The sequence below is a fragment of the Amblyomma mixtum genome, chromosome 3 (genome assembly GCF_055824585.1).
Source record: "Amblyomma mixtum isolate Tamu chromosome 3, ASM5582458v1, whole genome shotgun sequence".
Lineage (NCBI taxonomy): Eukaryota > Metazoa > Arthropoda > Arachnida > Ixodida > Ixodidae > Amblyomma > Amblyomma mixtum.
In genome coordinates, this window is record NC_143014.1 from 192,909,140 (window position 1) to 192,933,906 (window position 24,767).

At 52.0% G+C, this 24,767-nt stretch overlaps 1 protein-coding gene and 1 pseudogene across 1 annotated transcript; both read left to right on the forward strand.

Annotated features, from left to right (window-relative positions):
• LOC149353118 (uncharacterized) lies at positions 1-24,085 on the forward strand (annotated as a pseudogene).
• LOC149353119 (uncharacterized) lies at positions 962-2,540 on the forward strand. Its single transcript, XM_089585126.1, has 2 exons — positions 962-1,113; positions 1,367-2,540. The coding sequence occupies exon 2, from the start codon at positions 1,473-1,475 to the stop codon at positions 2,538-2,540; it is 1,068 nt and encodes a 355-aa protein (XP_089441252.1). The 5' UTR covers positions 962-1,113; positions 1,367-1,472.
• Positions 24,086-24,767: the final 682 nt, after the last annotated feature.

Below are 24,767 nucleotides of genomic sequence, written 5' to 3' on the forward strand. Positions count from 1 at the left end.
CACATTTACCACCTCGCCTTCATCTCGTCTGTCGTTGTTGGACCGGCGAACAGCTTGCAAAGCGTCGTGCTTCGTGCCTGCCTTAGACTTCTGCCTGAGCGCAGATTTCTCAAAGGTTTTGGCCCTCCGAAATGCCTGCGTGAGCTTGACCTCGCCAACCTTCACGTCAGCGACGTCCTGGCCCCGATGGTAGCCGGTGTGCTGAAGGGAAACAGGCGGACTCTCCGCACCGTCAAGCTGATCGGCAACCATCTGTCTCGGGAATCTGCAAGCACCCTGCTCTTAGCCCTAATCGCATGTGAATGGTCCGAGGACTTGGCCCTCCAGGACAGGAGGGAGTCTTCCTCCTACGAAGCCATGGCAGAGGCCTTCAGGAGCAGCAGGTTTCTGCGGAAGCTCTCCTTGCTGGGTCTATGCGAAACAGGTATGAGCTGCGAACACTTAAGTGAACGGCGAGGTTGTGTTTACTGTTTGACAAGTCTGTTTGGTGCGCGTTAGAAGGCATTCTGTCTTTTCAGCACTTGGCTCTGGAAAAGACATCAGTTAGTGACACAGTGGGAAAGGCATTGGCAAAGTTCTTGATTGGCCATCACTCACTTCAAATGCTGTCGTTTCTAAATTACAGCTTTAATAGCACAGGGGCTACATGTATTGCGGAGGCATTATCAGGGAACTGCACTTTGGAGCACCTTAATCTAAACAACTGTTCCATTGATGCAGCAACTGTCAGCAAGTTGTGCGAGGCACTTCCTTCCAGCACTGCACTGAGAAGCCTCGTTCTGCCGCAGATCAGCAGCACATCGCGAATCCTGCAAGTGGAAAAATTCCACTCTTGAGCTGCTCACACGGGAGGGTCCTGGCCGCGTCCAATTTTGCCTGTTTGTAGACCAGCCCTCGTTGGTGTCTGAAACCCTGGCACAGGCCCTCGGACGCGCTACAAAGGTAAGGTGACCACTCCTACTGGCGGGCGTCTGCAAGACGTGTGGCGCTTCGGCTCCGTCATTTTTTGACAGGAGCCACGACTCAAGTCATTGGATCCCATCAATTTCGCTCCCTTTGGATTCGGCAAGTTCATCGGCACCCGTGGACACCAAATTCATATAGGTGGGCCCCCTTTTACAAATTTTGGCCGCCGCGGTGGCTCAGTGGCTATGGTGCTCGGCTGCTGGCCCGAAAGACGCGGGTTCGATCCCGGCCGCGGCGGCTGGAATTTCTTTGGAGGAGAAATTCTAGAGGCCCGTGTACTGTGCGATGTCAGTGCACGTTAAAGAACCCCAGGTGGTCGAAATTTCCGGAGCCCTTCACTACGGCGTCTCTCATAGCCTTAGTCGCTTTGGGACGTTAAACCCCATAAACCAAACCAAACCTTTTACAAATTTTAACGCGGTTTTTCCTTCCCGCCTCCGGCGCCGACGCTAAGCCTAACGGCTGCGCCGGCGTTCGGCTGTGAGGGAGCCGCTTCTTTCGGCAAGATGGAAGAAACACTTCTGCAACGCGGCTATGACCCGGACGCCATGTCTTGGTCGACCGTTCCCGTCACTGTGGAACCCAAATCGGCACCCGCGGACTCGATCCGCAATGCAAATCTTCTGCGTCTGCTTGAGCACCGGTCCAGACGCGAGGCCAAGATAGCGGCGAACGCCACGCAAACCACCGACAAGGCTGCTGCTACCCGCCAAGCTCCCGCCTCGCAAAAGGCGAAGGACGCCGGCCCAAAGGGCCGCAACCCTGTTACCAAGTGGAGGCCCAAGCCTTCACCAAAATTTCACCTAGACGACTTTGTCATCGTCATAAAGCCCCGGAAGTCATTGGCCATCCGGGACGTCTTTCAATACGGCGAGCTCGGTGCCGCGTTCGGCGCTTTCCTCGGGGCGCCTAAGGCGTCCGAGTTGAGCCTCCTTTTATGCAAGGACCAAAATTTGATCCTCGCCAGCACCCGGAACGCCCACGTCGCAGACCGTCTGCTGGGAGATTTTTCCATCAAATCGACCATAGGAGATGTGCCTCTCGCCGGCCATCTCAAAGAACATGAAGAGGACGTCTGTTATGGAGTCATTACGGTGGCCAACCATGAGACGTCCGAATCTCTTCAACCTAGCGTGCAGTGGAGGAGCGGCACTCTACTGGATATCCGCAAGTTCGGCAACTCCAACAAGGCCCGGCTCACCTTTGCCGGCACGGTTAAGCCAAAATACGTCCACTACAACTCTGAAATCGTCTCAGTGCAGCCGTATTTGCGCACTATTCCGGCCTGCAGCTTGTGTGGAACTGTCGGCCATCGGGCAGACGCTTGCCCCAACCCAGCACAAGATAAGTGTGGCCTGTGTGGACAGCAGGCACCCATAAAAGAGGGGGTGCGGGCCCCTCACCAGTGTATGGCCAAGTGTGCAGTTTGTGGTGGTGGCCATGCCACGAACTCGCGGGACTGCACTGCAAAATACCGTCCCAACAAGCCAGCCGCCCCTAAGGGCGGGAAATCCAGCGTGACGGGCAGGCAGCCACATCACCCTGGTAGCGTCGGCAGCGACGCTTCAAAATGACAGACTCCTACCAGCGGGAAGGCCGTCAAGGGCTGTCAAGTGCCACCACACGGCGGCCAGGAGAAGCAAGCCCGCTCCCAAGACAAGAATGGCGCGGCCGGTTCCTGGACCAACGCTGTCAAAAATGGCAAACAGGTGAGCGGTTCAGGCAGGGTTGCCTCCTCCTCCCACCCCTTCTCCCCTGCCCCTCGCTCGGCGGCTGACGCTGAGCTCCACAACCTTGTAGCTTCTCTCCGGGCCCAAAACGAGATGCTACTTGCCAAAATTGAAGCCTTAGAGGCTAGAACAACTCCCCATCCCCCTAGTAACCCCGACACAGAGGCTATGGAGAGCGAGACGGCGGCGACACCGGCTATGGAACCTTCCCTTGCTGAACTTGAAGCCCGTCTCAATGCCAAATTTGACACCTTGTTGGAGACAGCGATGGAACGCCTTATAGCTCGAGTCATGGAGGCTATCCCCTCTATGATCGCACAACACGTCGCTAGTAACCCCCGCCTTTCTCGCAGAGCCGGTCCCCTTAAGGACGTATCTGGTCGGCTCTCTAGATTATCCCGGCGAGTCAATGACCTCGACGATGACGAAGACAGCTGCCCCCTTCCAGGTGCTGAGCTTCAGCCCCTGGTATCTGGCTCGGGGGCAGCCTCACTACCACCTATCACGTCAAAATCTGAGCATGGCGGGACACCCTCGGTATAGGCGCTCCCCCCTTTCCAAATCGGCTTCCCCCATTACGATTACTCAATGGAACTGTCGGGGCTCCGGTCCCGTTCCAAGCGCGCCGACCTCCGGCTTTTCCTATCAACCTTTGAGCATTTGCCAGCGGTGGTTGCCCTCCAAGAGCCAGGGAAAGGCGCCACACTAACAAATTATACGACGTTCCAGCAGGACCCCTCGTCTTGTCTCTGCGTTCATAGAAATTATACAGCCAACCAGGTCGACTTAGACATACAACTTGAATACTCCTATGTAATGGTGACCCTCCTCCCACTCCGCAAGCAGGACCCACCGTTACACATACTCAATATATACTGCAAACCGAAATTGCCGAATGTATCATTCGCGGACCTCTTTAGCCGCGCGCTGAGAGTTGCGGGTCGGGAGCCCCTCCTGATTGTGGGCGATTTCAACGCTCCCTCTCGGATGTGGGGTTACTGCCGTGAAGAGAAGCGGGGACGCAAGTTGGCGGAGCTTGCGTCAACGCTGGGCCTCACTCTTCACACTGACCCCATCCATCCAACTCGTATAGGCAACTCCGTGACAAGGGATACGTGTCCGGACTTGACCTTCACCCACAACATTCAGTATGCAGACTGGGTCAACACCGAGGAAACCCTCGGCAGCGACCACTGCCTCCTGAACATTACGATTAGGACCTATCCTTTCGCGCTACCAACAACACAAGCCCGACTCCCAGATTGGACCAAGTTCAGGCAAAATTATAACACTGCCACACCAATACATGAACAAGGCTACCAGTCTTGGTCAGAACAATTGGTCTCTAGCGTTCGCTCCTCCGAAACTCAAATTCAGCTCTCAGAGGCGGTTTCTGATGTGGACAACCACCTGCTCCACCTCTGGGAGGCCCGGCATTGCCTCGTCCGTCGGTGGCGTAGGCAGAAGCACAACCGGAAACTTAAAGCTCGCATCGCCGAGCTCACTCAACGAGCAGCTGAATATGCGGCCCAACTCGCCGACTCCAACTGGGTGGCACGATGCAACACGGCCGCGCGGCAAATGCCCAGCCGGAACACGTGGCGACTTTTTCGCGCCCTAATTGACCCCACGCAAACACGCACGGAAACTCAAAAACACCTCCAAAGAGCCATACACAGCTTTCAGGGCAACACAACTCAGTTGGCGCACAAGCTCCGGGACCAGTACTTGTGCACCACCCAGGACCCCCGCGGGCCGGCGTACTCTTATGCAGGTTCTGAGAACGTTGAGCTGGATCAACCGTTCCAGCTCCATGACCTGAGGGCGGCCCTGGCAAAAATGAAACGTGGCACCGCTCCGGGTCGGGACAAAATTACAGTCAAATTGTTAGCCAACCTCCCCGACCCGACATACTTGTCTTTACTGAATTACATTAACTCAATCTGGCTTGGGGAAGTACCACTCCCCATCGACTGGAAGACCGCCCTGGTCACCTTCATTCCTAAACCTGGAAAGGCCATCAACACGGACAACCTCCGCCCCATCTCTCTGACTTCTTGTGTGGGCAAACTCATGGAGACGATGGTACGCGACAGGCTGTCCGAGTTCATGGAATCCAAACATCTTTTCGCGGACACCATGTTCGGGTTTCGCCCACAGAGATCTGCACAGGATGTCCTGCTACAACTCAATCGGGCTGTCCTTGACCCCGTCGAATGCGCTCACAATGACAAGGTCGTACTCGCCTTGGATTTGAAGGGAGCATTCGACAACGTTACCCACGAGATCATTCTCACCCACCTCTCTCAAACTAACTGCGGCAGAAACGCCTTTCAATACATTCGGCAATTTTTGACAGACAGACAATTGTGACGACCCCACATAATGCGCAGGTCCACACGGGACGGAGAGGCAAGAAGACACCGTATGGCTCAGTTTAAACAAAATGATGTAATCAATAATTATACATTGTACATCAGAGGCTGGGGTGTCCGAGCTTACGTGGCGACGCCGTCATGGGGGCGATGGATGGTCTCCGGAGTTGCGATCCGTCGGTGGCTGGCAGAAGCTGCGCGCCGTCCGGCTTCGGCGCTGAAGGACCCTTTTCCGTGAACGATCTCGTCCTCTGCCTCTTTTCGTCCGCACTCGCCAGCTATATCTGCTCCGCCGGCCACGCCCGATCTCCTCTCTTCCCGACTGGAATGTTTCTTTCTTCCTCCTTTCCACGGCGGCGCCCTGCGGCATCCCCGACATCCCTCGTTGGAATGTCGTTTGTCTCCCGCCGGCAGCTTTCTTCTCTTGTCCTTGTACGGCCAGGCATGCCTAATTGGGCTGGCTTTCCCTCCCGCCGGCGCCTTTGCTGTGGTCGCTCGGACAATACCTCCGGCGCGTCCCCGGCCTTCGCCGCTATAGTGGTCACCTCCGCTCAAGGAATTTCGCTGGGGTTACTGCTGACAATGGCCCTAGACATTCCTGCTACACTAATCCGCTGAGGCTCGGAGGGGCATTCCAAGCATCCCACTTCCCATGATCGTCGCGAGGTTGTCGGCCTTGTTGATTGTTCACGGTTGAGCACAGAGAAAATTCCGCCGAAGGTATGGGCCCTGGTAGCTCACGCACGGAACGTCACACTCGCTCACCCTCCAGAAGAATGTTCTCCGAACATTTGAGTCCAGGCAGCTCCCCTTCTGTAGCTCCGTACTTCTGCTCTGTGGGGCTCAGCTGTCGGCTAGCAAAAGCCACGGGATGTTCTTTGCCCTCGATAACCTGAGATAACACAGCACCAACTGCGAACTTTGACGCATCTGTGGCCAAAACGAAGGGCAAATTAAAATCCGGGTGGCGCAACAGCGGTGCACTCATTAGCTTCCTCTTCAGGGCCCCAAAAGCATCCTCCTCGTTTTTGCACCAGCGAAAGGCGACATTTTTGGCTGTTAAGGCAGTGAGCGGCTTAGCGAGCTTGGCGAACTCCTCTATGTGCCTTCGGTAGTAACCGATCAGGCCGAGAAACTGCCGGACCTGGCGGACACTAGTCGGGGATGGAAAATCCGAGACACACCTTAGTTTCTCAGGGTCCGGTCGCACGCCGTCAGCTGAAACAACGTGCCCGAGGTATTTCACCTCGTTTTTGAGGAATTGGCACTTAGAAGGCTTCAGCTTGAGACCAGCTCCTCTTAGTCGCACCAAAACCTGCTCAATATCGCGCAAGTGGTTCTCAAAACTGTCACTGTATATGATTATGTCATCCATATACACGAAGCACAGCTTCCCCAGAAGACCCGCCAGGATAACATCAGCGGTTCTCTGCCAGACAGCAGGGCTGTTGATCAGACCCATCGGCATTCTTTTCCATTCATAGTGCCCTGAGGGCGTGTTGAATGCCGTTTTCTCAGCATCTGCCGGATCCATTGCTATCTGCCAGAATCCCGCCGCCATGTCCACTACCGTGAAGTACCTGGCAGAGCCCAGCTGAGAAAGCGTCTCCTGTATATTGGGAATGGGGTATGGATCGATGCGAGTTACGGCATTTAGTTTGCGGTAGTCCACCACCAATCGATACGAGCCATCTGGCTTTTCCACCAATAGTGCCGGTGCTCCCCATGGTGACTTTGAGTGTTCGACAATGCCGCGATCAATAAGGTCCTGCACCTGTCGCTCCATCTCCTCACGTTGGGAGTAAGGAATCCTGTACGCACGTTGGTAAACGGGCGATGAAGTGCCGGTTTCTATCCTGTGCTTTATAACGCCACAGCAGCCCAAATCCAGGTTGGACGCGGCGAATACCTCTGAGTAGTCGTTCAGCAAACCAGCCAGAGCCTCCCTCTCCCTGGATTTTACGTGGGAAAGATCGAACAACGCATTTGGAGGAGCCGAAGGACTAGCATGCTCTACAGTTGCGAGTACCGTATCGGTGGGCTCATGTGTCTCTATCGCAGAGGTGAAGAAAGCCAATGTTTTGTTCCTGGGAAGGCTCAGTGGCTGCTGGCTACAGTTAACCACCCGTAGGGGCACTCTGTGGACGTCATTAACAGTCACGAGGCACGCGGCTGCCTTCAGTCCATTACTAAGAGAGTCGACCGGTTCAAGCACTCCCACGGCGCCGCTCTCTACATCTGCAGGCACATAAGCGTACAAAATGTGCTCCGACCACGGAAGGACGACAGCCTCATCGACCAGCTTCACGGCAACCCGCGAATATACCTTCTCTAATGATCCCACTGTTTGACGGGTGTCAATATCGGTACTGCGAACCTCAGCCCTGCTCCTGTTCAAAAACGGAACTTTTGAGCCCCCCGCATTAACTTCTTCAGAGAATGAGACTACTACCTTCCCTTTTCTCAAAAAATCCTGCCCTAATATACCTGACACTCCGTTTGGCAGAGACACCGTGTCCGGGCATACGTAGCAGGGGTGCTCCAATGCAATTCCGCCGAGAGTGAAGTGTAACCGGTAGAGCCCACTTATGCCAAGAGGATCCCCCGTTATGCCTACAAATTTGGTTGCCATACCACCAGACGCTTCCAACACCTCGCGATCCCCTTTGATTACAATTTTGAAGTCATGAATGTCGCAGCATTCAGAGGACATTTGCTTTTGAGACCCCACTCCTGACACCAGTGTGACGACCCCACATAATGCGCAGGTCCACACGGGACGGAGAGGCAAGAAGACACCGTATGGCTCAGTTTAAACAAAATGATGTAATCAATAATTATACATTGTACATCAGAGGCTGGGGTGTCCGAGCTTACGTGGCGACGCCGTCATGGGGGCGATGGATGGTCTCCGGAGTTGCGATCCGTCGGTGGCTGGCAGAAGCTGCGCGCCGTCCGGCTTCGGCGCTGAAGGACCCTTTTCCGTGAACGATCTCGTCCTCTGCCTCCTTTCGTCCGCGCTCGCCAGCTATATCTGCTCCGCCGGCCACGCCCGATCTCCTCTCTTCCCGACTGGAATGTTTCTTTCTTCCTCCTTTCCACGGCGGCGCCCTGCGGCACCCCCGACATCCCTCGTTGGAATGTCGTTTGTCTCCCGCCGGCAGCTTTCTTCTCTTGTCCTTGTGCGGCCAGGCATGCCTAATTGGGCTGGCTTTCCCTCCCGCCGGCGCCTTTGCTGTGGTCGCTCGGACAATACCTCCGGCGCGTCCCCGGCCTTCGCCGCTATAGTGGTCACCTCCGCTCAAGGAATTTCGCTGGGGTTACTGCTGACAATGGCCCTAGACATTCCTGCTACACTAATCCGCTGAGGCTCGGAGGGGCATTCCAAGCATCCCACTTCCCATGGTCGTCGCGAGGTTGTCGGCCTTGTTGATTGTTCACGGTTGAGCACAGAGAAAATTCCGCCGAAGGTATGGGCCCTGGTAGCTCACGCACGGAACGTCACACAATCTTACATTCGAATCCAGGATAAGGAACATGGCCCTTTTCATTTAGGAACCAGGGGTACACCACAGGGCGCGGTGCTCTCTCCGCTTTTATTCAATCTGGCTATGATGCGCCTACCGGCCCAGCTGGGCGCTGTCACCGGTGTACAGCATGCGCTGTACGCCGATGACATCACCCTGTGGGCCACACAGGGTTGCCTTGGAGACATTGAGGCCAACCTGCAGGAGGTGGCGACCATAGTGGACCGTTATGCTCGCCGCTGCGGCCTCCAATGCTCCACCCAAAAGTCTGAATTTGTGCACATACGCCCCTCACCAAAGTGCACAGCCAAAATTTCATTGCCTCTTGAGACAGGTCCAATCCCTGAAAAAATCGAAGTCCGGGTACTGGGGCTCTTTATACATCAAGACAGACGGTCAGAAACAACATTGGCCAAACTCCGTCAGGTGGGGGACCAGGTGGGCCGCTTAGTCCGCCGGGTTTCTAACAAGCGCGGGGGGTTACGATGTAAGGACGCCTTGCGGCTGGCGCATGCATTTGTAACCAGTCGAATTCTATATTCGACTCCATACCTCCACCTGCGGAAGCAAGACGAGGATTCACTCGAAGTCATCCTCCGCAAAATTATTAAGCGGGCTCTGGACCTCCCCGTGACCACCTCCAACAAGCGCCTCCTGGGGCTGGGCATGGTGAACACATTTCGGGAGCTCCGGGAAGCTCACTTGACCAACCAATACACACGTCTCTCGAAGACATCGTCGGGTCGCCGCCTTCTTGCCCGACTACACATCCAACACACCACTCTCATGGAAGAGCGCGTACGTATTCCATCCCAGTGGAGATGCGCCCTCCACGTGCGCCCTCTTCCCGCGAACATGAACCGTGAGGACCATAATGGCCGGCGCCTGGCGCGGGCGGAAGCCCTGGCCCGCCACTATGGATCGAAACCCGGCGTATTCTACGTGGATGCCTCCGGCCCCCACCATGGGGGATGGTTCACGGCCGCAGTCGTCCACGAATCCAAAACAGTGAACGGCCTTACTTTCCGAGCCCGTGACATAACACACGCGGAGGAGGTCGCCATTGCTTTGGCTGCATCTCATTCCAATTCAAAAACAATTATTTCCGACTCGCGAGGGGCATGTCGGAACGTCGAGCAGGGCTGGGTACCGTATCTAGCCTACCGCATTCTCCAAAACAGCGTCTATACCGGGGACCCCGCTCACCGGCGTATCGTTTGGGCTCCTGCTCACATGGGCCTTGAGGTAAATGAGGCAGCTGACGCCGCCGCCCGCGCACTCTCTCACCGGACATTCCCCTCCGACCCCGACGATCAGGAACTCGAATTCTCTCCAGCTTACTCGTTTAAAGACATTTCTTTACTTTATCAATCTGGCCATAGTCTTTATCCCCGCCCGTGTAAAGGTCTCTCAAAGGCGGAGGAGCGGCTTCTGCTTCGCCTATATACAAATACTTTGCTGTGCCCGGCAGCTCTAAAACACTTTGACCCTTCTTTCTCTGGCAGCTGTCCGCACTGTGCGGAGAAGTCTTCGGACATCTACCACATGGTGTGGGCCTGCCCCTCCAACCCTGCTATCCCCCCTCACCCCAACCCAACCCGGGAGGACTGGGAGGCGACCCTGCTCGGCTGCTCTGACCTGCAGGCCCAACGGGCCCTGGTCGCGCGAGCCCGGGCAGCGGCCGACGCCACTGGGGTCCCGAACTAGGGACCTCCACCTAGTACTTGTGAGGGCTGGCCTGGCCCCCTTTGGGTCAGCTCATACCTCACCTCCCAAAGTTTATCTGTAAATAAATGTTTTCCACCACCACCACCACAAAGGTAACGATCTGCCACAGGGGGATGGTAGGCAATGTCCTGTGCTCTGTGTATGCCTCGTTGGCCTTGAATAATTCACTGCGCTCACTACATGTTGACTACGAGGGCGTTGCCACTGGCAATGATGGCACAACACAAGCAGCTATCACCAGTGCGCTCTATGCGACACTTAATGGGTAACTGACCAAGACGGACGGACTTCCTTATACCAAAAAATAAAATAAAAAGCAAATAACAAAAATATCTAAATAAATAAATAAAAATAAACAACAAAAAATAGAAACGATTATTATATTCTTATTTTATTTGTACAACAATTTTTGTGTGCTTTGTTGCTGAAAAATAAATGGCGAACGATATAGATATTGTACCATAAGTCATGCTTTGAATGTTAAAGGGCCTGTGACCACCCTCTGGTCTAAAACACTCTCTACCCCTCTCGGAGCGAGCCTCCCCTCCTTCCGTTCCCTCCTCGAGATTTTTCTCTCCCGCTCATTGTAAATTACTCCGCGCACAGAATGCCCACTGCGCGAAGACATGGAAATTTTGGATGCCAGACCTTTGGGCAAGTCAAAGGCGATTCAGATCACGTTCGGGGGGAAGCGCGTTCCCCGGCAAGTCATCTATTGGAACTGTCTGTACGCTGTGATCCCATATAGAGAGTTAGTCGAGACCTGCTATAACTGCAGACGAGTGGGACATCGGGCGGACGTTTGCTATCGTCCGAAGACTAATCTGTGTCGCCGCTGCGGGAAAGAACATCCTGCACCACCGGAGGGAGAGTCGCTGACCTGCACGCCGGACTGCATCGTGTGTCATGGGGCGCACAGCACGGGAAGTCGGAACTGCAAGTTTCGCCTAGCCCGTCAGCAGCCGACGGGTCTGCAGCAGAGCAACGAGGACAAGAGCCAAACTGGCAAGGAAGAGCGGCGTTCGAGGCCCAGGAAGCGGTCATCTAGCGGTGCGAGAGGCGATAGCAAGAGCAGGGACCGGTCAGCTTCCCTCCCGCCACTGCCCGGACCCGAGCCTGGCAAAGGAGGAGGACAAGGTTCCGGTCATGGAAGAAGCCCAAGTGCCACGAGGAAAAAGGTGAGCTGGCCCAACGCGGGCTCCCAAAATGAGACTGCTCGAGAGAAGGAGCTACAAAGGCAGGTGCTGCAGCAAGCCGAAACTATCAAAAAGATGGAAGCTAGGATAGCGGAGATGGAACGCGCGCTTGAAACCGGCAGAGTAGAAAGGGTACAGACGCCGTTGGCCCAGGCCCCACAGCAAGTGGCGCAGGCGAACGCTTCTCGCGTGGACGATAACACAGCTATGGAAGTGGAGAAAGTGGAGAATCGGGGGCGGTCAAAAGGCCACCTCCGGCAGATGAGGGAGCTCATGCAAAGAGAGTAGCAGAAACTTCGGTGGCGGACACATGCTTACCCTTGCGGAGAGAGTAGGAAAACTGGAAGAAAGACAGGATAGGTTGGAAGGTCGGGTCGACAGGATCGAAGCTAGACTAGGCAACATTGAGGAGTGTCTTGACGCCTTCACCAATGACATGCGGGGTTTCCAGACCCAGGTAATGGACATGTTTAAACAGCTAAATGCTATGCTAGAGGTTAGATTGCCTCACGTAGTCGGCCAAGAGCCGATGGTAGTGAACCTAGGGCCTCACCATGGCCCCTCGCCAGCAAACTGAGGTTTGGCAGTGGAACTGCAGGGCTTCCGTCGCAAGCGGGGGAACCTACAGTTGCACATACAAAATCTGGATAGTAAGCCGGACATTATAGCTTTGCAGGAGGCTAGCGGCTCGGTGAAATTACCGGGATTTAAGACATTTACACCACCAGAGATTGATCGAGGGGGCGTATCGAGCGTCTTCACGGCCGTGCTAGTCCATCGCAACACCACAGTGATTCAGCATACCATAGCTAGCAGCAGGGAGGACTACTGCCTTCTGGAGATTTTGCCCAAAAGAAAGGACGAGAAGAGTCTATTTGTTCTTAATGTACACTCTTCTCCAAAAGATAAGGGGGTGGGCTTGCCACACCTTCTGATAAAGACGCAACGGCTAGCGGCTAGGTCTCAACTCATCGTGGTGGGAGATTTCAGTGCGCCTCATCCGGAGTGGGGCTACATCCGAGCCAGCCCGAAGGGAAATAAGCTTTGGCAGGTTGCCCAGGACCTGCGATGGACGATCTTGAAAAACCCGCTAGATCATACCAGGATAGGCAACAGCGTGAGCATAGACACCTCTCCAGACCTCACATTTGTGAATGGTATCAGGGATGCAAAGTGGGTAAACACGGGACAGCCACTGGGAAGTGATCACTATATCCTTTCCACGATATTTAGTGCTGCTAAGCACAAAGACACGGTGAAAGGAACTCGAGTGACGGACTTGGACCGATTTCGGAAATACAGGAATGACACAGTGAACGGGGAAATCGAGGACTTAGGAGCCTGGATTGACACACTCAAGCAGGCCGTGAAGAGTACCACAGAAGAGATTCCGACGGAGGAGGAGGGCTTTACGGCTGACTCTATATTGTTACACATGTCGGAAGCACATGCGAGTCTCCTTCGGAGGTGGAGGAAATAAAGGCATAATGGTGTCCTCCGTAGGAAGATGGCCAAGCTAGAACGAGAAATCGAAACCTACACATTGGAGTTGCAGTGCAAACAGTGGGGGCAGATTTGTGACCGGATGAATGGGCAATTCGGATGCAAAAAAACATGGCAGTTGTTGAGGCACCTTTTAGACCCGGCGGCAACCAACTCTCCGCAGAGGGGGCAAATGGCTAGGTTAGTTCATCGGTATCAAGGCACGATTGGGGAATTTATACATGAACTCCGAAGTCGTTACATAAACAGAGAGGCGGGCGGTTGCTTGCCGGATTACTCGGGAGAGGAAAACCTTGAATTAGATGCAGACTTTACGGTGGAGGAGGTGGAGTTTGCAATGGGCCAGCTTCGTACCACGTCAGCAGCGGGTCCGGATGGGGTTACTAATAAAATGCTGAGGAACCTGGATTTTAAGTCAGTGGGGGCACTCACGAATTTGATGAATAAATATTGGGCGGCCGGGGAGATTCCGCCAGAGTGGAAGCATGCTAGGATTACATTTATTCCTAAAGCAGGGAAGAAGCTCTGCATTGAGAATCTGCGTCCCATCTCGCTAACGTCGTGCTTGGCCAAATTGATGGAGCATGTAGTCCTGAACAGGCTTCAGGGTTATGTAGAGGACAATGAGTTGATACCTGAAACAATGATTGCCTTCAGGGCTAATTTATCAACGCAGGACGTCATGTTACAGCTCAAAAAAGACGTGAGCTGTAAATGAGCTGTGAGGTTGATCCTGGGTACGGCACGGGCACCAAGGCTATCTTGGGGCTCGACCTCACTAAGGCCTTTGACAATGTTACCCATGAGGCAATATTGAGGAACCTATCGGACATAGGACCGGGGGGTAGAACCTTCCGGTACATCAGATCGTTTCTGGAGGGTAGGACTGCGGAGATTGTAGTCGGAGAAATGAAATCGGATCCCTTCCCATTGGGGGCAGGGGGACACCGCAAGGGTCGGTATTATCGCCCTTCCTATTTAATCTCGCCTTGATCAAGATACCACCCAGGCTGCAAGGGATATCGGGACTTAAACATACATTTTATGCGGATGACATTACTCTATGGGTAACAAGAGGCAGTGACGCACAATTGGAAGAAACTCTACAACAGGCGGTGGATATTGTGGAGGAGCTAGCAGGGGAAGCAGGACTCTCGTGCTCTCAGCCCAAGTCCGAGCTTTTTGTGCTGAGGGACAAACCAAGAGGGATACATGCGAGGCACTATATGCCGCCACCACCTTTAGAGGTGAAAGTGGGGGGAGTACTGGTCGCTGAGGTCCAAACGATCAGGATCCTGGGTATGTATCTGCAGACTAACAGGAAGAATAGCGAGTCCTTGCAAAAGCTTAAAAATACGGTCAATGCTACCGTGCGGCTAATCAGGAGAATCGAAAATCGTAAGAGAGGTGTTAAGGAAAAAGACTTGTGTAAGCTAGTGCAGGCGTTTGTGCTGAGTAGAATAGTGTATGCGACGCCTTATTTGAAGTTGGACGCGGCGGAAAAAGGAAAGGTGAAGGCTATGATTAGGCAGGCGTATAAAGCGGCCCTTGCATTGCCTCACAATGCGTCTACCGAAAGGCTGCTGGGATTAGGGGTGCACAACACCCTAGAAGAACTACGGGAGGCGCACTTGGTGATGCAGCTCGGTAGGCTTTCAAAAACAAAAGCAGGAAGGGACATATTGGAAAGGATTGGCATTGGAGTTGACGTTCCAGCCGGTGACACGAAAATTGAGATGAGGCGGAAAATGCGCAAAGGCTTGTACATAAAACCTTTGCCCAAGAACATGCATCCAATACATCACGAGGACCGCAGGAAGGCAAGAGCTAAAGCTTTACATGCTAAGTACGGGAAGTACAACGGGGCAGTCTATGTAGATGTCGCCGAGTATAAGGAGAAGGATGCATTTGCAATTGCGGTGGTGGACGGGCGGGGACGCTTGATCGCCTCTCACTCAGTTTTACTATTTTTTACTTTTTATGGCTAGGGTTCAAGGCTGTCGCCGTACGCTCCCTCCGCAGTTTTTTTTTGTTGTTGTTCCTTCATGCGGGTTTGTAGGCATGTGGCAAAACAGAAGGCGCTGCGGAAAGCGTTGTGCAGACGACGCGACGCCAAGGCTACGCCCAACCTTCTCCCGTCAGTCAGAACGATGAACCAATGGAGGGCCTTTAGCGAAAGCAACCCCCATGACGTCAAGGGGGTTCAGAGTAGTGGGGCGGGGACGTTTTTGTTGAAGGAAAGAACGAGCGGGCTTTGATTTGAATTTTTGCAGCTTTTCGGGGCGCGCATGGCTCTAGTATTTTGCAGAGGTTATCTTCGATGCCTCATCTATGCAGTGGGCTTGTTTTTCAAAAATATCCGGACCCTGGTCAGTGGCCCTTTAACAGTCACGTGAGCAATATTCATTTCGATACCGGGGGAATAGAGGTCGACGGCTGAGATACGAGTCCAGGAAGGTCAAAACACCTGCCCTGATATTTCATGAGCTGGGTTAGCGGCCTTCGTAACTCAGTCCTGGGAAGGGGCTTTGTTCCGCCCTTGGTACTGTTAGCGGACACTCAGTGGATGTTTAAAATTAATTTATTGAGGTCGCTGAAGAAAATTTAGAGGGATGCCAGTCCACGCTTTCAATGGAGATCACGCCGTGCTAACTGCGCTGCTCTCGCCGCGTCCACTCTGTGTCGACTCTCCGGTTCCCTCTCGTGCGCTCGTCTCCCCGCGTTTTCCTTCGGTCCATTTCTTCCCCCCCGGTCGCGTGATGTTCCTCCTCTTCCCTTCGGAGTGCGGGAGGCGTCGCGAGGTCCCCTCTTTCCTGTGACGAGCCGGTGGCTCGGACATGTCAATCCCTTTGCCAGCGCGGTGCGCTCTCGTCGGGGTTCGCTTTCTTCCGGCCATAAATTTGTAGAAAGTGAGTTCTTTCCGAAGGTCGAAGCAATTAGCGAATTCTTGAAACTTCCTTGGGCTGGGCGAGAAATGTGCCCGTCGGCAGCATGCTGACAGAACCCTCCGACCAGGCGGCTGGTCAGCGCTCCTTGTCAAGCCAAAAAAGGATGATCCCCTCGCTGACGTCGCCGTGTGCCATGATGGGGTAACGACATGAATGGGTGGCTCCTTGCCGCCCCGACGAGGTTGCTGGCCACCCCAACCGCAGCTGAATGGCACCGCCGCAGCTGTGGTCGCCGCACCAGAGCAAAACAACGGTGGGGGACGGCAGGACCATGATACCTCGGCAATTACTGCGAATTGTATAAATACCAACCTGTAGAATGTAGAATTGTGTGAAATAAGACAGCCGCTAACACGGTTAACGTACAAAGCAGAAGACTACTTGACTCATCACAAACGAAACAGCTTTCCATTTCTACGTCAAAAATCACAACTCGCCCTGCGAGAGCCCGAAAACGGACGTTCGGGAAGATGTGCCAGGGCTTTTTTTTTGGGGGGGGGGGGGGGGGGGGGGCGACCGCCACCTCCACCCCCCTTAGGACCGCCACTGTTCAGGGGCCATTGTTCGCCTGGGTCGCCTCCACTGCTGAGGCAGCTCACTGGGCGACAACTCTTCAGGTGGTGTCTTACAGCCAAGACGCTAAAAAGCAGGAAAGTCCCTCCTCAGTTTTTTTTTCCTCCATGCAAGCCCCCAAAACAAGGTTTTAGTTACTTGTGCCAGTTCATGTATGCTTCAGCGTGTTCTCTGCGTATGTCATGCCGTGTGTAGTAGAGCATTTCCCTCGCTCGCACACTCGACCGCTTCGCACACACACCGCTTATCGTTCGTGCATCTTGTCTACGCCTAGGCTACGTTGAAAGACACGAGCTTAGAAGCGGAGAAAAGACGCAAACACACAGAACACTTAAACACACACGGAGAAAAGCAAACGGGTGGTTGCCGGGTTCCGCGCTTCGCCGTGTGTTTCGAAAAAAAAAAAAACCGACTCCCGCCCCTCGAGTCGTGAAACAATGGGCAGGCCTAAAAAAAAAAAAGTAATGAAAAGGAGGCTCGCTTACTGGGGTTGACAAACAGATGCATGAAAGGATGCGCTCGGTAACAAGTTTAGGTGGTCGAGCCGATAGCGCCTCTCGATCGTTCAGTGTGCGGAGAAAATGGGACGACGATCGCGAACTTTCGAATCCCAATGACAAACAAGAGTCCGTTAACAACTTCGGACAACAGCGCGGGAAAGACAGGGCACAATGACAGACCTGGCCGGCGCTGGCCTTCCATTGGACATTTATTTCGTAGATCGAGGAGCTGTAACAGAGAGCGCGACCAAGGGCAAGACTGCGCAGAGTGCTAGAAGCAGCAAAAAATAACTAAAAGAAACAGAAACATCAAAAGCGCAGGGAGAAGCCACGCACATGTTGGCTTCTCATAGGCCTGCCGGGAAAAAAAAATAACATCGCCAAGGGCAAGCAGCCTAAGATAACACAGAAGGTAGGGAGTGCGGAAAAACATCTGTGAGCACAGCGGAGCAAGGCCGCAAAGGCACGCGCACTGTAAACAAAAATATACCCAAAAGGGAGTAAAAAGGGTGGCGGCCACCCTTTTTACTCCATTTGTGAAAACATTTACTCCATGAGTGGGGAGTAAAAAGGTGGACTGTCCTCCATTTTACTCCCTTGAGGGAATAATGGGGTAAAAATGAGGATTTACCAGTATTTACTCCAGTCTAGAAAGGGAGTTAATTGTGCCGAATACTCCACCAGTGCCGAAATGGAGTAAAAAAACACTATTTTGTGCAATCCGCCTCGCCGCCTAGCGTCTCGTCTGCTTCTGGTTAGTTGTCGGATAATGGCGGTGAGTGACGACCGCTTGGCTACCATCGTCGCTGTATCTCTGCTGACTTCTGCTCCTTCACGGGCGCCTACCGCGGTACAAGATATCGACTTGTCGCCGTTTTCCGCTACAGTATGTTAGATAATTGAACTGTTCCTGTGAAACCTCCAGTGCTCTAAAGATACCTTACTTTCCTTTGTTTGCGTCGCCACCCCGTTACAGCCCCCGCTTAGGCCTAATTCTCACAGGCTTTTTTCAGTGTGGTTCTCGCAATGTGTTGCATGAACATGGAACTGTGATAGAATATAGTGTCAACGCTGAGCTCTTGATTGAGCTCATGAGGCCACATTTTCCCTCAGCCATGTTTAAAACCCAAGCCTTAATGAAGTGCATATGAAAGCAAACACTGCCATTCCAAACTACCACCAGGAGTATTTTCATATTTTCTGTACTGGTTCTGAGTCAAATACAGCGTGGTGCATGACCGTGAAAACTACCCAGCGTCTCCTTTTCAGTTTTGAACTACTGATTTATAATGTTACATCCCTTTATCTACGAACATGGCCAACGAAACGAGCTCGTACAGCAAAAGGAGACGACAAGCAGACGACTCCTGCCGCGTACGCCGCCGCTGGGCTAGCAGACGGCGGAAAGAATGCGTGACGCGGGGTCACAAAGGCAGCGCAGTTTCCTAAGTTGGGTTGCCGGCAGCCCGCAGAGCTGCTGCCCGTTTCCGCCGCTGTCACTGCTGTAAGAATGAGCCTGAATGAAGATAAATAAACATGACGCCATTTTGGGCTCCATTTCTGTGGGTAGTAAAAAATTTACTCCCTTTTCACTCCAAAATGACTCCCTTTATACTCCAAAATAACTCCCTTATATAAGGGAGTAAATAAAAACACCATACATATGGAGTAAAAAAAACCTCCTTTTGGGTGTGCGTTAGAGGACAAGCCATTTACTCCCTTTTGGGTGTTTTTTTGCTAACAGTGCGCGTAAAGCAATGCGCAATGACTATGGAGAAGCGAGGGACAGACACGGGCCGGTAGAAGACAGAGGTTAACCAGTTTTGTTGTACACCCAACTAGGAAGGGCAGGGAAGGGAGTGGAGAATGTGAAAAAAAAACGTTTCAAACAAACAAAAAAAAACAGCAACTGGGGAAAGGAAGGACAAAGAAAAAAACGAAACACCGCGAGGAGACCCAAAGCACAAAATAGAGAGGGTGTTGGGAGACCCGCAGCTACCCCCACTCAAATAGGCCGGGTATCAAAATCCAAGAAAAGAATTGTTTTCAAGGCGGGGCCATGACGTATACATGTGATGCACTCCACCAGACACCACGCCTCGCCTCCCGCTAACATCGGAGGAGGAAGGGTGATTTTCTTTTTCCGCGTGTCGCCGGCGCGCCGACTGGCTGATGCGGGTCACGTGACTTCACGCTGCCATATCCCTTCCAAGCGCTGGGGCGGAATACATGCCCTCTGCGGCAGTCCCTTTTTTTCAGTCCGTTCGTGGACGCGTAAATGCGAGAAACTCCAAGGCATCATGCCTGGCTGCTATGCCTTTGGGTTCCTGAGGGAAAAAATGATCGGCAACAGCGGTAAATAGGGCGGGAAAACTTCGTGGCATTGAAGAACACCCGTTTGTGCGAGATAATTAAGCTTGTTCACTTATATGTTACACATTCTGTTTGTTTAGCCGCAAAATAAGGGCAGGAAATACGCAACGTACACATGGTGCGCATAATTGAAACAGATGTTTACATTTTAACGCAGTATGCCACATGCACGCGGTAACAGACCGCGTCCTTTTTGCTTGTAGTATTTGGCGAAAATCACAAATTAAGGGAACTATGTAGCCAGCCGGTAACAGATCCATGTCTATTCAGTTATGCAAAAATACAGTGGGCACGCGCGTCTTTGCATGCGCGCCTGAGTGTGCGACCGCTCTTGGCTTTTTATTGTAAATTTGTATATACCTGAAATTTACCTGCACATTTTATGGGTTAATAGGTTCCTTGGCGTTCAACGACCCGAAGCGACACATTGTAAATATTATTTATTTTAGTTAACTGCTCCTGCAGTTCCTAGCTGACTTGTTAAAGAGTGGTTATTGCCGTTTTTGACTAGAATAACTGGCCAACTAGATTTGTTTTGAGTTCGCAACTACGCATGCTTTGCAAATACATCACTTCCTTTAAAAATTATGAACACCAAGTGTTAGCGATGTCTTTTGCATTAATGCCTCCTACTTATTTTTGTTCATGAAGGCAGGAACATTTCGTGACGAGTGATTTTGAAAGCCCAGGATCGATGTTAAAAAGAAACTGAAATCGAGTGCAGTTCCAAGCATCTTTGCACTTCGAAAACCAAAGACCCCAGGGAAGGCATCTTATCCTCGCCCCTACACCGTTAGCAAAAAAACACCCAAATGGGAGTAAATGGCTTGTCCTCTAACGCACACCCAAAAGGAGGTTTTTTTACTCCATATATATGGTGTTTTTTATTTACTCTCTTATATAAGGGAGTTATTTCGGAGTATAAGGGAGTAAATTTATTACTACCCACAGAAATGGAGCCCAAAAAGACGTCATGTTTATTTATCCTCATTCAGGCTCATTCCTACAGCAGTGACAGCGGCGGAAACGGGCTCTGCGGGCCGCCGGCAACCCAACTTGGGAAACTGCGCTGCCCTAATATAACTTCGCGTCACGCATTCTATTCGCCGTCTGCAAGCCCAGCGGCGGCGTACACTGTTAGCAAAAAAAACACCCAAAAGGGTGTAAATGGCTTGTCCTCTAACGCACACCCAAAAGGAGGTTTTTTTTTACTCCCTATGTATGGTACCCGCGGTACTTATGTGGAGCGGGGAGTCCTCACTAAAGGACTCATCTACCATCTGTCCCTATGTATGGTGTTTTTTATTTACACCCTTATATAAGGGAGTTATTTTGGAGTATAAAGGGAGTTATTTTGGAGTGAAAAGGGAGTAAATTTTTTACTACCCACAGAAATGAAGCCCAAAAATGGCGTCATGTTTATTTATCCTCATTCACGCTCACTCTTATAGCAGTGACAGCGGCGGAAACGGGCAGTAGCTCTGCGGGCCGCCGGCAACCCAACGTGGGAAACTGCGCTGCCCTAATGTGACCCCGCGTCACGCATTCTTTCCGCCGTCTGCTAGCCCAGCGGCGGCGTACGCGGCAGGAGTCGTCTGCTTGTTGTCTCCTTTTGCTGTACGAGCTCGTTTCGTTGGCCATGTTCGTAGATAAAGGGATGTAACCTTATAATCAGTAGTTCAAAACTGAAAAGGAGACGCTGGGTAGTTTTCACGGTCATGCACCACGCTATATTTGACCCAAAACAAGAGCAGAAAAGATGAAAATACACCTGGTGGTAGTTTGGAATGGCAGTGCTTGCTTTCATACTCGCGTCATTAAGGCTTAGATTTTAAACATGGCTGAGGAAAAATGTGGCCTCATGAGCTCAATCAAGAGCTCAGTGTTGACGCTATATGTTCTATCACAGTTCCATGTTCATGCAACACATTGCGAGGACCACACTGAAAAAAGCCTGTGAGAATTAGGCCTAAGCGGGGACTGTAACGGGGTGGCGACACAAACCAAGGAAAGTTAGGTATGGTTAGAGCACTGGAGGCTTCACAGGAGCAATTCAATTATGTACCGTACTGTAGCGGAAAACGGCGACAAGCCGATATCTTGTACCGCGGCAGGCGCCCGTGAAGGAGCAGAAGTCAGCAGAGATCCGGCGACGATGGTAACCAAGCGGTCTTCACTCACCGCCGTTATCAGACGACTGACCAGAAGCAGACGAGACGCTAGGTGGCGGGGCGGATTGCGCAAATTGGTGTTTTTTTACTCCATTTCGGCACTGGTGGAGTATTTGGCACAATTAACTCCCTTTCTAGACTGGAGTAAATTCTGGTAAATACTCATTTTTACTCCCTTATTCCCCCATGGGAGTAAAATGGAGGACAGTCCACCTTTTTACTCCCCACTCATGGAGTAAATGTTCTCACAAATGGAGTAAAAAGGGTGGCCACCACCATTTTTACTCCCTTTTGGGTATATTTTTGTTTACAGTGTAGGCGACAAGAGTCGTCTGCTTGTCGTCTCTTTTTGCTGTACGAGCTCGTTTGGTTGGCCATGTTCGTAGATAAAGGGATGTAACATTATAATCAATAGCTCAAAACTGAGGAGGAGTCGCTGGGTAGTTTCTACGGTCATGCACCACGCTATATTTGAGTAAAAACCAGAGCAGAAAAGTTGAAAACATCCCTGATGGTAGCTTGGAATGGCAGTGTTTGCTTTCATATTCACTTCATTAAGGCTTGGCTTTTCAATATGACTGAGGAAAAATGTAGCCTCATGAGCTCAATCAAGAGCTCAGGGTTGACACTATGTTCTATCACAGTTCCATGTTCATGCAACACATAATCTGCTGCAACACATTGCGAGAACCACACTGAAAAAAGCCTGTGAGAATTAGGCCTAAGCGGAGGGGGGGGGGGGGGGGGGGCGACACTAAAAAAGGAAAGTCAGGTATGGTTAGAGCACTGGAGGCTTCAAAGGAGCAATTCAGTTATGTAGCGTACTGTAGCGGAAAACGGCGACAAGCCGATATCTTGTACCGCGGGAGGCGCCCGTGAAGGAGCAGAAGTGAGCAGAGATCCAGCAAAGATGGTAACCAAGCGGTCTTCACTCACCGCCATTATCAGACGACTGACCAGAAGCAGAAGAGACGCTAGGTGGCGGGGTGGATTGCACAAAATGGTGTTTTTTTTACTCCATTTCGGCACTGGTGGAGTATTTGGCACAATTAACTGCCTTTCTAGACAGGAATAAATACAGGTGAATCCTCATTTTTACTCCATTATTCCCTCATGGGAGTAAAATGGAGGACAGTTCACCTGTTTGCTCCCCATTCATGGAGTAAATGTTTTCACAAATGAAGTAAAAAGCGTGGCCGCCGCCATTTCTACTCCCTTTTGGGTTTATTTTTGTTTAGAGTGTACGGTTTACCGGCAGGCCACCCGGCATTTTTTACTTTTCACAGCCAGTCACTTGTAAACACGATTACAGGTAGAAGTCGAGGAGATCGAAACGAGGACGTGCGAGTGTAGGCGCCTTGCAATTTTCGCGGCTTCACCAACATACTTTCTCACTTTCCGCTCACCACACGATAACTTCTGGTAATATTCTGAACAAAAATTACGAAATTTTCCAGTTTAGCTGAACTTAAAACAAGTTCCAAGCCGACCGGCCACTTGCTAGTCCGACGGCGCCTGTCCGGCGGCCTGGAAGGAAAATGGCGCCTGCCTGCTGTTGTTTCGAGCAGAACTAGCACCTTTGCGGTACTCCCTACTCGACGAGGCGCGCGAGAGAAAAATCTCGAGGAGGGAACGGAAGGAGAGGAGCATGGCGAAGTAGCTTGATAGCGATTGCTGTAACTACGCTATTAATAAGTCTTTTAAAAAAATATTTGCGGTAGCGCCTTCCAGGGACGATGCTTCGCTACCCGAGAGGTAGAAAATATTTTCGACAAGAGGGTAGTCAGTTGCCTTTTAACGCATGTGGGTGCCTCCAGAGCTTCCACTTAGACGTGCGCAGGGCTTACAATGAGAGCGAGGAGACAGCCCCACAAATGGCCCAGATATTTAACTCCCGGCTGCGCGCCCCACGGCTAAGGAAAATTACGTTGGTCACCTCTCGACTGACCTTGAAGTCTGCTCAGTTGCTTTCGGTCCTAGTTGGCAAATTCAATAGAAGCTTGGTTGAGCTGCGCATCGAGAGCACTGGAAACATGACCGACGCGGTCCTTGGAGTGCTTGAAGAGATGATCAATAATGCCTTCCTATCAAGGGTGAGTGTAAGGTGCTGTGCCTGGAAATACGTGGTGTGGGCTTGTGCGGCCATTGACGATGCTCAAGAGCAGAACCGGGGCCTGCTGAACAAAGCAGCCAAATTTGTGATGAGTTTTGATGGACGGCCAGAAGCTACTGCAAAACATCACTGCGCATCTGCCTTCGACGGACAGTGCGGTACCGCGTCGCTGGGAGAACACCTAGTGTCGCTGTCTCGAAAATCCCCGCTCCAGGTGTCCAACGACATGAAGAAGGCAAGGTGCTATCTGGATGACAACTACATGATCTATGCCGGTGTTTTGCGTGCGACGGTTACCTGCGAGGCTGGCGATGGCAGCAAACAGTTTGATGCACTTAATGTAGACTGCTGGCGCTCCATAGTGAAGTACCTCAAAAATTAGTGATGTGGTTTAACTACCCGAGTGCAAGGAGATTGGAGGACCACTGTAGCCTTGCTTGTTGTGTGTTTGTTTGTGTGTCCTTTGTGTGCATGTGAGGTTTTGACACTATACTCATTTATGCACTTGTTTCGTTGGCTTGTTTCTTCCTGCCGTCGCCCAGGACGTCGACCAGTGGTATACACTTAAGCTTCAAATGAAACCTTGTTCTCCCTCTAAGCTTCCTCTGCGGCTGAGTGTCCAATGGTGGCATAATGGCTTGATTGGACTACATGCCGGTGACAGCGCTGTATAAGATGTTTGTTTGTCGCTTCTCTGCTCTCGGGAACTGCTTGCGAAGATGATACTGCTGTCGTTCCGAAGGCGATCCGTCGTTCGTGGAGCCGTGCACTGTAAACCGGAGAACTCCCGGATAGGAGTAAATAGCTCGTCGCGTAGCGCACTCCCGAAAAGGGGTTTTGATACTCCTCAGAATAGGGGTGTATCGTCTACTCCTCTGAAGAGGTATTTTCGGAGTGCTAGAAGGAGTAAAGTGTTGCCGCTCTCTAAACGGGAGTTTATTTTAGAGTAAATTTGCGTTCACAAAGTAGTTAGCATGGCAGTTAATAGAAGTATTATATACTCCTTTGCTGCTGCCTTTATAGTACATTTCAGAGTATGCGCCGGTTCCTTGTAAGTAGTTTTT

Bases quoted from the DNA above. Each gene is read 5' to 3' on its own strand.
- LOC149353119 (XM_089585126.1), top strand. From the start codon at position 1,473: ATGGAAGAAACACTTCTGCAACGCGGCTATGACCCGGACGCCATGTCT.